Here is a 15,008-nt window from a genome sequence, read left to right as displayed (position 1 = left end):
GTAAGAAACCTATATCATCTGAAACTTTTCATCATATGTTGGCTAACTCTTAGAGAACTGTTATTTTTATGTGTGTTTGAATGCTTTATTTTCACTCTTATTTTTTCTGCTTTGCCTTTAAATACCCAACTTCTAGACAATATCTGAACTCCATGTTGTAAGTACAGTATATCTATAAATTGTTTTGTAGTAGCTACTTTTAATTTCTTCATTCACTGTGTGGTGTTCTATACTGGTACCTTGCTTGTCACTAAAGAAGAATTATTTAATGGAATTTCTGTTTTTGTGTGTGTAGGGTGTGCAAGAGCGAGATGCTCAGATCAGATTGCTTACTGAGCAAGTTGAACAGTATACCAAAGAAATGGAACAAAATGCATTTGTTATTGAGGAATTAAAAAATGATCTCCAAAAAGATAAAGGTAATATCACCATTTTATTTTAATATCTATAGAAAGGAAAATAAGAAACTACACATTATTCTGTGTATTCTTTATTCTCTAGAAATACAGAAAAAAATATTTGCAGTATTTGAGTAATATTAGTCTCTAATTTTTTTGTTCACTTCCATTTATAAGTATTCATCAATAGTTTAAATTTATTCACAGTACTTCAGTGGAGTTTTGGGGTAATACAGTGCCTAATAAAGCTATACCTGGTCTGTAAAGGTTTGAGCATAACAAGTCCCGTATCACAGAATCATTAAGGTTGGAAAAGACCTTTAAGATCATCAAGTCCAACCATCAACACAACACCACCATTCTCGCTGAACCATGTCCTGAAGTGCCATGTCTACATGTTTTTTGAATGCTTCCAGTGATGGTGATTCCACCACCTCCCTGGGCAGCCTGTTCCAATGATTGACCACTCTCTCCATAAAGAAATTCTTCCTAATATCCAGTCTAAACCTCCCCTGGCGCAACTTGAGGCCATTTCCTCTCATTCTATCGCTAGTCACTTGGGAGAAGAGACCAACACCCACCTCACCACAACCCCCCCTTTCAGGTAGTTGTAGAGAGCAATGAGGTCTCCCCTCAACCTCCTCCAGACTGAACAACGCCAGTTCCCTCAGCCACTCCTCATAAGACTTGTGCTCCAGACCCCTCACCAGCTTTGCTGCCCTTCTCTGGACACGCTCCAGTGCCTCGATGTCCTTCTTGTAGTGAGGAGCCCAAAACTGAACACAGTATTCGAGGTGCGGCCTCGCCAGTGCTGAGTACAGGGATACAATCCCTTCCCTACTCCTGCTGGCCACACTATTTCTGATACAGGCCAGGATGCCTGGCCACACTATTTCTGATACAGGCCAGGATGCTGTTGGCCTTCTTGGCCACCTGGGCACACTTCTGGCTCATATTCAGCTGGCTGTCAACCAGCACTCCCAGGTCCTTTTCTGCCAGGCAGCTCTCCAGCCACTCTTCCCCAAGCCTGTAGCGTTGCATGGGGTTGTTGTGACCCAAGTGCAGGACCTGGCACTTGGCCTTGTTGAACCTTATACAGTTGACCTCTGCCCATCGATCCAGCCTGTCCAGATCCCTCTGCAGAACGCTTCTACCCTACAGATCAACACTCCCACCCAACTTGGTGTGGTCTGCAAACTTACTGAGGGAGCACTCGATCCCCTCATCTAGACCATCAATAAAGATATTGAACAAAACTGGCCCCAGAACCGAGCCCTGGGGAACACCTCTTCTGACCGGCCACCAACTGGATTTAATGCCATGCACCATGACTCTCTGGGCTCAGCTGTCCAGCCAGTTATTTACCCAGCAAAGAGGACACCTGTCTAAGCATGAGCTGCCAGTTGCTCCAGGAGAATGCTGTGGGAGATTGTGTGAAAGACTTTACTAAAGTCCAGGTAGACAACATCCACAGCCTTTCCCTCATCCAGTAGGCGGGTGACCTGGTCATAGAAGGAAATCAGATTGGTCAAGCAGGACCTGCCTTTCATAAACCCATGCTGGCTGGGCCTGATCCCTTGGTTGTCCTGCACAAGACCTGTGAGCGCCTTCAAGATGAACCGCTCCATAATCCCTGGTACAGGGGGAAGATTATGTGCACGCACTTCTTGTAATATTTGTTTGAATGAACTGTTAGGGGAAAAAAAGCTCCCGTATGTAGTCTTGTAATTACTTAATTAAAAAGAGCAGAAAATGAAGATCTTGTTTATAACATTATCTGAAATGTTTCTTTCTTTCTTAATGGCTGATAGGAAGAATTCCTAGTTGAATTGTGAACAAATCAAGGTTTTTCTTTCCAGGTCACTCATCTCTTGCTCAGCAGAATCGTATTGCGGATATGCAAGAAAAGTTAAAAATGCTAGAAGAGAGAACTAAGGAGGCTGAGAAATCAGCAGAATTAGCAGAAGCAGATGCTAGAGAAAAGGACAAAGAGCTTGTTGAGGCTCTGAAACGAATGAGAGACTATGAACTGGTAAACAATTGTTTAGAGTGGACAGGGTATTTCATCATATTTTTAGGAGATCATTTTGTCCTTCCATTTTTTATTGACTGTGTTCTAATTGGAAATTAAATGAATGACTTCTGATGTGTGTTTTGTTTTGGTTTTTTCTTTTCTTTCGTAATAACATTTAGTAGTCATTGACTGCATGCAATTTATTAGCCATTCTTAAAAATTTTTACAAGTTGTCAGTTTAAACATTCATATGGGCTTCTGAAGTCCATGGAAGAGTAATTGAACACTCAAGATACGATTCTTCAAAGGATCATGTAGTAAGAGGACTCAATTTTGAAATCTGCAGAGACTCCTCTGTAGTCAGAAGACAGAATTGTATGATCTGCTTTTTATTCAGTAACTTTTTTCACTAAGCATAGTGCAGAATAGTGATACAGGCTGAAAAACATTTTCTTCTTACCTATGTAAAGATGAAAGACAGATTCATAATTTATTTTCTTGTATCTTCTGTTGCTTGTTCTGTTTTTACTTTCCATTTGGGTTTTTATAGGGAATATATGGTTTGGAAGAGGCTGTTGCTGAAATAAAAGATCTAAAAAAGCAAATCAAAATACGAGATCATGAAATTGAAACATTAATTAAGGAAGTCAATAAACTTGAACTTAAAATAAATGATTTTCTTGATGAAAATGAAGAACTCAGACACCGCTTAGGTATACTATATCCATTACATTTTCAATTATTTGTTGTGTAAGAACTGAAATAACATTATGTCATGGAAATATTTTACTATACTGAGTAATTACTTGGAAATAATTTTGTATATTCTGCTAATATTTGCAAGTAGTTTTAGTTAGTTAGGAGAAACTGCATGAATATACATGACTAAACTTGAATATACATGACTAAACTTGGCTTACAGGTTCTTTGACTGAAGAAAGTAGGAGAATAGGTTTTGTAGCGCTTTTTTGGTTTCGATTCCCCTTTGACTGTACGCTGCTTAATTAATTTCATAATACGGTATTTGGAACCATAACATACTGCAGTTGTAATGCTGGATTAAAAAACACAGAGAAAACTTTGGACAGGCTTATTTTTACATAGAAGAATCTAAACATAAATGTAGTTAATTTTAGGTGTAATTTTATTGCATTTTGTGTTTTTCAGTAACTGAAGTAAAATTATGCTTTCTTCTGGTGTTATTACATGGAGCATAAGATGTGTCTACATATATAGAAATACTTACATATATTCAACTATCAACATACTATTTTTTTAATTCTACTTGACTAGTTATGTTCTGATTTAAATTAACTGCATTCTTAGTAACATTACTGTTCCTCCTTAATGAATAATTATACAGCATATACTGTGTTTTAGGTCTTGAGCCAATGACAATGGTTGATTTAAATGAATTCAGAAACAGCAAAGCACTGAAGCAGCAGCAATACAGAGCTGAAAACCAGATTCTTTTGCAAGAGGCAAGTGATAAATCCTTTTTTTTTATGAGCTACATAATAAAAATGTATTTGAACAAAATGAAATACTCATCTGTGAATAATAATATGCAGATTGAAAGACTAGAAGAGGAAAGAATTGAACTGAAAAAACAGGTTCGTAAGTTGGCTCAGGAGAAAGGAAGAAGAGTTGCAACAATAGGTAGGGTTTTTTTTGTTATAAACTCTCCTGTCAAAAACATGCTGTCTATACTTATTAATATAGCTATGTTATATTTACTCATTTGTTTAAATCACAAGGCTAAATACATTTCATTGAGTCTGTAGGAAGAGATGAGTGGTTTTGTATTTCCGTAGTCTTAAAGCCCAGTAGCTTTTTGATTTGTGATGGCTAGTAATGCATCACTGAGAGTTATGTCATTGGCTTGCAGTTCTTAGACGCTTGTTATTTCCAGTAAATCTATATAATGGATGTGTTTCAAAAATCTTAACATTTCAATTCTGTGCCACCCATGGAAGTGTAATGTGCTCAGATGGAAAGGTTTACATCTCCTTACGTTGCAGGCAGAAAACTAGAACAACTCAGATATATTAAATGGAATATATTCCCTTGCTTGGAGACCAATTAAAAATTCATAATCATTTACTACTTGTACATTTACTTGCAATTAGGATTGGATGCTGGTGATGTGCAGATGACTGATAGCTTTATTGAAGAGAAGGGAATGAATAAGAGGAAGTTGGATTTCAACAGACATATTTCTGAAGTAAAAGCAAAGGTAGGTTCATAAAGCAAGTTCATAAACATTTATTGTATTTCTCTTTCAAAATAATTATTTTTTAAATATCTGTCCAAATATTTCTCTAGGTGCTTTTATTAACTGCTTTTAAAAATTCAAAAAATGAATAATTTGTAATTGTTTTAGAAGACTAATGAGTGTTCTGTATTCTTTGTGAATATAGGCTAGCAGTTCGTGTAACGTGGAAGGGAGAACCACAGTTGCAGGTAGAGAAGCACCAATTAGACTTTTGAAATCAGAGGGAGATGTAGCTGAAAACAGTAAAGCTGTGGGAAATCTACCTAGAAGAACTTCTGACATACTTGAGAATTTAGATCACTTGGAAATAAATAGAAATACTTCTTTGGTTCATTTAGGTTCAAAACATGTGACAGAGCAGCAGCTAGTTAATGACAACTGTAATTCTGAAACTCTTAGTATAAAAGAGCTTTTCACATCACCAGAGCTACGATTTACACAGACATCAGGGATAACAGATTACACAGACGATAGCGAGATGTCAAAAGACTTAAAATCAGACTACACAGGTTCGCTTTCTGCTTATCAGCAAGTGTGTCAGATCTCAGAGGTAAATAACCAAAATTACAGAAACAAACCATCTTTTCAGAATCAAGCGTCCATAACTTCTAATTCAGACCAAACATCTCAGGAAGACTTCTGCCCAGGACTATCTCTCAGGAAAAACTCTCTGATTCCTTGTGCATTGGCTCTTGGAAAGCCAGTAATGCACAAAACACAAATAATGACATTGAAGGATAAGCAAGACAATTCGCAAGTAAAGTTTTCTGATTTAACTACCTTTCAAGAAGACAGAGAAGGAAAGAAATGCCTAACAGAACTGTTGCAAGTGAAAGCTTTGGAAAGTGGACTTGAAAATGGACAATCAGAACACTCAGGTCAGGTAGATCCTGTTGAAAATCTCACAGAGCAATTGAAGAGAGAATTAGCCATTCTTAGATCGCAGGTGAGACACATTTATGCTATGTTTATATCTATTGCAGTTACTTAGAAGATAAATTCAAACAATAAAGATGTGTTTACTTAAATCTTTATTAATTAAAGCTATGGGGTAGTTCCAATAGAACTGCCAATTGAGCATTTTTTCTCGTAATAAAAAAAGCGCCAAGTCGTTAATTTGTAGTTTATTTGTTGACATAGGATTGAAAAATGTAGACATATATTTTCATTCTGTCAGTGGAAAAAGTTTGCACAACACCCATGCACATGCACATAGATGGGTACAAAGAGAGAATAGTTTTTATTTTAAGAGTTTACACATATCTGTGTAAACAAAGTACTTGTCACTTTTCTTACTAGTGCGTAGAGGCTTGCATCTCATGCAAATCAATTGTTGCAACTGTATTTTAAACAACATAGTTTGAGGATTATTTTTAAAAATTGTTTTAAATAAATACACAGGAATACAAATGGTAATTTATTAGTTAGTTGAGTGAAGTAGGGGCTGAATCAGTCCTTTGGTATGAAAGATAGAAGATGAGATTTCAGTTGAAAGATGCAATTGTTATTTGACTAGGGGACGTCTCCTACCTCCAGAGAGAACAGATGGTGTAAAGTTAGACTCTTGGAATGAGAAAGGCCTTTCCTTCTGGGAAACATCTAATAAGTTCCTGGATTGGTTCTTCTATTCTTTTATCCATTTCCCTGCCAACTGACAAAGATAATGTATATCTGTTTTCTGGAAAAAAAACCCCAAAATATTTCCAATTAAAAATTCCATTATTTATTAAAATTATCTCTAATGATAAAATCCTTTAGGTTCTCTAAAGGATTTTTGAAAACATTTTATAATCAGTAAAAGGACGTGTTGATTTCAGGATGCTTGCTGTGGTTTCTTTTATTCACATGATAAATCATAAAAAAAAATATTCACAGGTAGCTTCCTAAATTGGTACCTTGAAATGCTGTGTTAGTTTTCTGTATAGTGGAAGACATTGCTTTGGTTTCAAGAGATACATTTTGTGCATGGATCAAGCCAGTCCCTCAGACTCTCACAGACTTTTGGTCTGTACTAGACTGTTGTTCCAACTACTGCATGACCCACGAATACATGTTTCCCTAGAGACTGTTATATGGAATACACCTTGTGTAATTCTTCCAGTGACTCCATTTCTGTTGCTGTTGCATTTCAAGCAGGAGATTCATATGTGGACTGGGAAATTTTCATGAAGGCATACTCCAAATTTGAAAAAAGGCCAGAACTAGAACATCAAGTTGCTAAAATTAGAATCTGTGTATTTTTTGTCTGGGAGAAACCACCTAAGAATGTGATGAGAAAACATCACGGTTACAAAGTATAAGAGAGATCTTTCCTATCTTTAACTGAAATGTTTTGGAACTGATAGCATTTTCGTTGAGCCTGTTGAGCTATGTAATTCATCAATGGAAAGTATAACTCTATATACAGCAGGCTTTTTTCAATGATACACAGTTTTCCATGCTACAGGAGTATGCTTTACTGTTGTGATTTCTCTTAAGTTACTGTGTTAGCCAAGCTGTGGAATGAGTAATGCCTACTAACTGCATTTTCAGTAGAAAAGAAGTGGTTTTTTATATTTTTAAAGATAAGTCTTGGAAGTATATTTTTATATATATATAAATGGAGATAGAATCCTACACTAATAACTTACTTTTGGGATTTTTTTTAGAATGAGCAGATATCCAGAGATTTGTTGATCAAGAGTATGCTAAATAGTTATTCAGAATTAAATCTTGAAAGATGCAGAAGCCAGGCAGTGCAGGTAGTACAAGGTTAAAAAAAGAAAAAAAAAAAGATAGATTTTATATAAAGTTTATTTATGGTTTAAATAATTTTTTCCTGATAATTTTGTTTCTGTGAAGATGAGGCTATTCCTTTTCTTGTTGCCTTCTATATAATGTCTCATTTTGGTTTACATACTATATAATTTCACTGTTGAATATATATGGATTAGCAATATTTTCAAGCATTTGTTCTCATCTAACCACAGAGCCTTAACGAAAATTCTAATACTAAAATCCCTAAATTACAATTTTTGGATCATCTTTGTTCTTTTCTTTAGAATGAGTATCTTGCAAATGAATTAAGTGTGAGAGAGAGAGATTTGGAGAAGAACAGGATTGTAATAGCCAAATTTCAATCTAAATGTAAGTTGACACCTGTTTTAAAACTAGAGAATATTATCAGGTACCTGCAGATAGTTTGCTTATTCTGTTCAGTTTCTGTGACTGTGACCACAAATATCTGACTTTACAGTTTCTGTTTGAAATGCAGTTTGCTTTGGTATCTTTCACAATGATTGAGTTTGCTATGTACATAGAAGGTTATTATACAATCATTCTGATATACTTCTGAATGGTGGAAATTATGGTTGTGAATTGGTCCAGGTGTGAACACAATGTACAAAACAATGAATGTAAATGGCATTTATTGAATTGGAATTTCTTTGACTTCTCATAAATGACTTTTTTCTTAAAATTTTGTGTTTATATTAGTGTATATCTTTGTGTGTGTATGTATAAATACATATGGAGTGTTGCTAATTTTAAATTAGTGATAGTACATGAAACATAGTTTATTCATACTAAATAGATTAAACTGGAATCTGTCATGTTTTTCCTTCCTGAATCAGATCTAATAAGGGCTTTAAGTCTGTGAGTGATCCCAATTATAAAAATTATATAATTTCCTTGTGTAATTATAGTGCTTTGCTGGCTGCAAAGAAGTGTTGGGAAATTAAACCCACTTGCTGCTTATGTATATTAGCTGAAGTGCACTGCTTGCAAACTCTGAAATAAAAATAATGCTAATTTCTCTAGACAAGAATCTTAATTTTCTTCCCAGAGAATGTGAATTCTAAAAATTCTTTTTGACTTTTCAAAATAGACTTGGTGAAACTGCTCAAACTGCTCCAAATTTTGCAGTTCACTCCTTGGTCTTCAGGACAGTTAGCTATATTTAATTTGCAGAGAATGTCCTGACTTCTTGCTCTGTGCTGGAAACTCTGGAATTCCAGTGAGAGACTAATGGTGGCAAGAAAACTGCATGTCTTGAGAGTCCTTGTTACAGCTAAATAATTTACATGATCTTTTTTCACAGTCTGGAGCAGGAATTCAGGCAATTCCTATATGCTTCATTGTTACATCCAAACATTTCCAAGATCCACGTTTCTGGATTTGTGAAAACCAGTTAGACAGGCTGCTAAAGAAGTGAAAAATGTGGCAGGAAACACTGAAGACTGGAAGGTTCAATAAAGCCAAATGTGCTCCCGTGAAGCATTTCATTATTGTTTTGTTGGTATTTCTACAGCAAAATACATTATCTGGATGTTCCTAGCAGCTCTACTTTTAACTTCCTAATTGGTTATGTCTATGCATAATCTGAACATTCTTTTTACATATCAAATCAACAAGTACTATAATGAAATGTGCCAGGAACCCTTAGCTTATATTTTCAGTGCTTTTGGACTCATTTACAATTTTTATTACAGTAAAAGAATTATCAGAAGAGAATAAACACCTTGAGCAAGGAATGAAGGAAATACTGCAAGCTGTCAAGGAAATGCAGAAGGATCCTAGTGTGAAGGGAGGAGAACCAGCCTTAATAATCCCTAGTCTGGATCGTTTAGTTAATGTAAGTTCGCTTTCTAAAATATTATTTAACTTTATAGTATTTACAGGCTTTTTTTCCCTCCTCAATTATTTGGGTTATCATATAATTAAATAGTAGCTTCCTTATACATATACTTCCTTAGTTACCAGTATGAGTACATAGTGTGATATTTCTTTAAAAATGCAAATCAGAAATACACAGCAACAAGAGACTGCCAATAAAAATTAAAAAAAAAATTCAGCTGGATAGTATAAAACTGTCTTTGGCAAATTTATTGTCCTAGTGATAAAACTTAGGTAAAAGTTTGTTTGCATGTCTTTTATCTCTATGGAACCTGCAGGAAGTGTTTAAGAAAAATTCTTTATCCAGACACCTTTAACAGTTTTAACAGGAAAATTTAACCATTTAAATCATGGTCTATGGCAAAATCAGGAAACCAATAAGTAGATTTTAAAATGTTACCATTTCATGCTTTATGCTAATTTCATGTAGTCTAAATTTGAGGGCTCCAGTTTATTATGAAAAAACAAAGCTTTTCTGCACTTTTTCTCTGTTTTGTTAATTAAATGTTTACTGCATTAGGCAATGGAGTCAAAGAATTCAGCGGGAGTCTTTGATGCTAGTGTACACTTGAAAGCTCAGGTTGACCAGCTTACGGGACGAAATGAAGAATTAAGACAGGAACTGAAACAAACCCAGAAGGAGGCAACAAATTTCTCCCATCAGCTGGCAAATGCAAATGAAAAGGTATACAATTTGTTTTATACAATTTATCTGGTACTTGAAAAGTAGCTGCTCTGATAATTTAGAAAAAAACACACAATCTATAAGATACTGAATTTACCTTATGTAAACAGTGTAATTATACAAATCTTAGTTAAATTTATGAATTGGATCTGTCAGTTTGTCCATTTTAAGTTCAGATCTTACTCTTCTTAATGTTACTTTATCCTTGGAATATCCTATCATGTTAAACGTCAAGCATGCCTATCTTTTGGGGAGAGCTGTGCCCAAAAAAGCTCACAGATTTCTTTCTTCAGGAAGCCAGTAGTCTTGCATTTGTTATTCATAAATAAGTAACAGAGATTAAGTGTCCTAAAATGATGAATTGTTCTCTAAAATCCTGTATCTTCTTTTAAGTTGTACAATTGATTCTCTGGAATGCTTCTTCCAGGGCAGGAATGAGGAATGGAATATTATCTTATGAGAACCCAAACTTAAATTTGCCTTTTAGTAGAGCTTTGGTGATGCAAAAAGATTTGCCTGTAACTAATATCCTAGAATAGTGTTTTATGTACTACTGGAGTAGAGACCCAGAGAGCTTTTAAGAAGTTAAATGAAAAGGCAAAGACTTGTTTAGAATAAAGCATCAAATAGCCACTGCAATAATTCTATCCAAACTTAATCTTTTTAAAAGGAATAACATGCACTGTGTTTTAAACAATTTGGAATAAAACTGTGGTGCATCCTTAGATACGTGAATCTGCCCTGATTGCTGAAGTTACTTGATAAATTTGGCTTAAGATATTATGTATTTAATGATTTATGGAATCACAGCATTTTTAAAAGGTACTTTAAAAGAGTGTTTGAATGCTTTAGACAATAAGTGGAAGTGAATTAGGTTTTTAATAACAACTGATGTAGCACAGGAAAATAATATTTTTTCCATCAGTGATTTTTTTTAATTGAATACCATGAGATGCTTCTGTATGTTTTTGTTTCTTTTCTTTAGATTGCACAACTGAAAAATGAAATTTGCTTATTACGTCAGTCAGAAGGTGCCAATATTGTCTTCCGAACAGTGAATCTTCCAGAAGGAATGGTTCCTTCAAGTGCTAATATGATTAATTCTCTGAATGAATATTTAATACATCTTATACAGGTAACTCACTCACTCCTTGCTATCAAGAGTATTTGTAACATATAGCTAATTCCTCTGAAATCTAGGACCGTGCCATGTATGGACATGGGAGAACTCTCCAAAATTATTTTGAAGTTCTGACATTCAGTAAAGTTTTTGGGTTATTCTGTTTTTTTTAAAGCTGGAAGTATTTTGCTGTGTTGTAAACCTGGAAGGTAATACTTAATTAAATTTTTGACAACAATTCAGATTTTTTTGTTTTTAATCTGAATTTTGATCTAAATATTTGCCCACACTTCTACTTCTGCAGTTGCACTCTTTCTATGAGAAATTCTCCCTCTTTCTGCTGCCTGGATTCCATACCTGGGTCTGCATGTTCAAATCCTACTCTGAACAGTTTTTTCTCTATACAGCAAAGATCTCTATATTAATTTTAATTCCATTATTTGTCAAAAATATGTCAACATTTGTAAAAAGAGACATAAATATATTGAGACCAAAGCCAGCGATTCCTGTGGGAAGCATAGCAGACAAGCATATAGTAAAGAAGAATTGACTCTTTGAGAATTGAAGTAAAAATAACTTACCTTTTTATTGTTATTTAAGTATTTTGTTTTGTCTTTGATCACTTTACTTTTGTTGATTAGAGAATATTTTTCAACTGTATATGATTATTAAGTAGAAGACCATTTGGGAACATGAGAAGAAAACATCGCTTTCCAGTTAGACATTCAGTTAGTATTCTTAGTGGGCATGGTGTTTTGAACTTTGAGGGCTGTAATGCACAGTGCAATTATGCGCTATTTCACACCTATTAATATGAATGCCAAGGTTTATTATTAAACTTTTAAAGTTTATTATTTTTCACCTGTTGCTTCTAAAGAAAATACACATTTCATATCTGCAGTTCACACAGCTGATGACAGAAGCATCTATCATGAAAAACACAAGAGAGAACTGTCATTTTGATTAATCCTTTCATGTTTAAAGCCTATATTAATCACTTCAATATTTTTATTTGGAAAATAATCATTAGGAACTGGAAAATAAAGAACTGTTACTTAAACAATTAGAAGATGCAGTAGAGGACTACAAGCGAAAATTTGCAGTAATTCGTCATCAACAAGGCTTGCTGTATAAAGAATATCAAAGGTATTGTTCTCTTTTCTGAATCATGAAAGTTCAACTATCTAAATGTTTAATAATTTTTAATACAAGATTTGCTGCTGTGTTGAAGTAGTTCTTTGGTTAGTCTCATAAGTGCTGCTGCTCTTGGATATGGACTCCATATATTTTCCTTAGTCCTGTAAAGATTCACAAAACTCTTACAAAAACATTTTCTGCTGAACTGTCTTCATATTGCGTGCTTTGTAATGAGGATTGTGTTGTGCTCTCTGCATCTGCTATCTTATATTTTATTAGAACCTGGTATTACAGACTCTTCAGTCTTATTTTCTTTTGCTTTCAAGTATGGGTCCTAAAGTTTTTCTGAGGGGGGGAAAAAAAGAAGACTGTGATCCAAATTACAGTCAGAGATAGCTCTTTTAAAATTTCATATCATCAGGGCTTCATAGTTGGTTTTCTTTCAGACTCTTAGTTCCTTTATATGCTTCACTGAATCTAATTTCTATTTTAAAAAATTAATTTTTAAAAAATTTTAATCTAATTTCTAAGACTTATCAGATAACATGATCTCTATTTGAGGCATTAAAACTATAGCTTTTCTAAAATATTAAAGACTATAACATATACTGCCTTATTTACTACTAGGTTGGATATGTCTAATGACAGGGATGAGATGATGATTCAAGGCTCCTTCTCCAAATATGTTACAGATTGAAGTTAGGAGAAGAGATTCTTTGACTTGGCATCCCATAAGGACATACTTTCAGAGCATTTTCTTTCCTTTCCCTTCGTTTTCTTCCATTATGGAAGAAACTAAGACATCTTTGAAGAGAAAACACTACTTCTGAAATGCCCTTGATTATTTCTTTAAAGTAGCCTAAACTATCCTATACAGTCTATAGGAACTTCCTTATTAGACATGTATAAACAGTCCATAGTCTTTTTTGTTTCCAAACAAATAAATAGAAATGGATAGAGGAGAGTAGTTTGGGCCAAACTGAAGCTGAATCTTTTTATCTTTTTGTTTGTTTTTCACTGAAATACTAAAACTAGGGTGGGAAATTATGTCCTTTATGCATCTGAAATAAAATGAATGTAATAGAAAGAAAGATTTGCAAAACCATTGAAACAATTGAGTTAATATTACAGCTATTGCCTGCCCTTCTGTTTAGAAGTCTGACCTCTAATGTAGAATTTGGATATGGGAAACCTAAGTTTAATTCTGTCCATTTCCTGAGGGAAATTTGAACTGACATCTTTTAAAGAAAAAGCCAACTACTATGCTGTGGGGAATTCTCAGAGGCGAGTAATCTTTTCCGTATGATACTGTACTGTTCTGTATGATTAATTAAAAAGACTTCAAAATCAGCTGTCTCTCAGGAACTGCAGAAGCCTTGTTCCCCTTGCAAGTTTTCTCTTTGCTAATGAATGTGCAAGTGCTTCATGCAAAGGAAATGGTTATTGAAGGTGTCATTGATTATTTGCCAAACCACTTTATATAGCTGGAAATCTTATCAGCCAAATTATTGGGCTCAATTGTGAATACCTGCTGAAATCTGCTGGGCCTAGTCTGCTTCAAAAAGAAAAGGCCCATTTCGAGGCTCGCAGCATGCTAAGTTCCAGTAGCATGACTTTTGTCTCCTCTCCTATAAAAGGGAGACCTGGAGTTTCCAGAGAGGTTCTTAAAATGGCAATGTTTTTCATTGCAAAATTTTAAACTTCACCTATTTTAACGAAGACACGTGCAAGAAAGTAATTAATTGAAATACAGGTGTGCAATTTAAAGCAGATTAAATGCCATATGTGTATTTTTGGGGGGAGTAAGGCATCTCTATCTCTACACATGTGAAGAAGAGATAAGACTCTCTAACTTAAGAATTTTTTTCATCATTAAACCAGCTGCAGCCTAAACAGAGGGAATAGTTTTTCAGTTACCCATCTACAATTTATAATTTTTTTTTTCAAATTACCTTACTTATAAGTATCTTGGTTTGCAGTGTTTCAGAGTTGCTGTTTTAGTTACAGTTTTAAAAATCATCAAATCTTTCATCGTTTTAAATTAAAATATTTCATTACTGTTTTAGTCAAAAGGAAAGCTGGCAAAAGGAATCAGAAGATATGAAAGAGGAAAAGAAAAAACTGGAAGAGCAAAAAGAACAAGATGCTACAAAAATAAAGGCATATTCTGTAAGTAATTTTGTTGCTTTAATTTTTCAAAAAGGTTTTAATACATAAACCAGAGGTTTTAATACAATGCTGTAATTTGTTAGATGGCAAAAATGTTGCATGGAAAAACTGCTCAATTCAAATCAAATCAGAAGGGAAGTGGTTTATTGATTTATTAGTGGAATGTAAATAACTAGTAATCAGTGAACTATACATTCAGAATCACTATCAACTATACAAAAGGTAAATCACAATATTAAGGCACATACAAAATGTTACTATAGACCTAAAAATCTCTAAGCGCCATTCAGGTATTAATCCCAAATATTTCTCATCCCACACATCCACATTCACACAGTTATATTCACTCCCTGGCCCCTTCAGGTTACCAGCACCTACCTGAGAGTGCAAGTTCATTGTGTACACACACACCTCATGCGTGCCCCACGGTGCTGTGAACACATGGGAGTGCTCTGGTGTTGTGTGTACACGTGTGCCTCCCTGCAGTCTGCTAACCCACGCACTGATGTGAAATCACCCCATAAGGTCACATACACACACCTGAGGTGTGGGTCCCT

At 34.6% G+C, this 15,008-nt stretch overlaps 1 protein-coding gene across 1 annotated transcript in view; it reads left to right on the top strand.

Moving 5' to 3' along the window:
* Window positions 1-15,008, top strand: part of CEP290 (centrosomal protein 290) — a 51,343-nt gene that overhangs the window by 5,384 nt on the left and 30,951 nt on the right. Inside the window, exons 11-22 of the mRNA XM_082003520.1 lie at window positions 296-419; window positions 2,258-2,430; window positions 2,963-3,125; window positions 3,793-3,893; window positions 3,984-4,071; window positions 4,542-4,648; window positions 7,729-7,813; window positions 9,157-9,299; window positions 9,861-10,025; window positions 11,011-11,160; window positions 12,176-12,291; window positions 14,349-14,451. Coding sequence (XP_081859646.1) covers window positions 296-419; window positions 2,258-2,430; window positions 2,963-3,125; window positions 3,793-3,893; window positions 3,984-4,071; window positions 4,542-4,648; window positions 7,729-7,813; window positions 9,157-9,299; window positions 9,861-10,025; window positions 11,011-11,160; window positions 12,176-12,291; window positions 14,349-14,451 — 1,518 coding nt within the window. The remainder of the gene's footprint in view (window positions 1-295; window positions 420-2,257; window positions 2,431-2,962; window positions 3,126-3,792; window positions 3,894-3,983; window positions 4,072-4,541; window positions 4,649-7,728; window positions 7,814-9,156; window positions 9,300-9,860; window positions 10,026-11,010; window positions 11,161-12,175; window positions 12,292-14,348; window positions 14,452-15,008) is intronic.

The sequence above is a fragment of the Phaethon aethereus genome, assembly GCF_964289735.1.
Source record: "Phaethon aethereus genome assembly, chromosome: 1".
In the NCBI taxonomy this organism is placed as follows: Eukaryota; Metazoa; Chordata; class Aves; order Phaethontiformes; family Phaethontidae; genus Phaethon; species Phaethon aethereus.
Note: the sequence above shows the minus strand (reverse complement) of the source record. Positions and strands in the feature narration are given on the sequence as shown.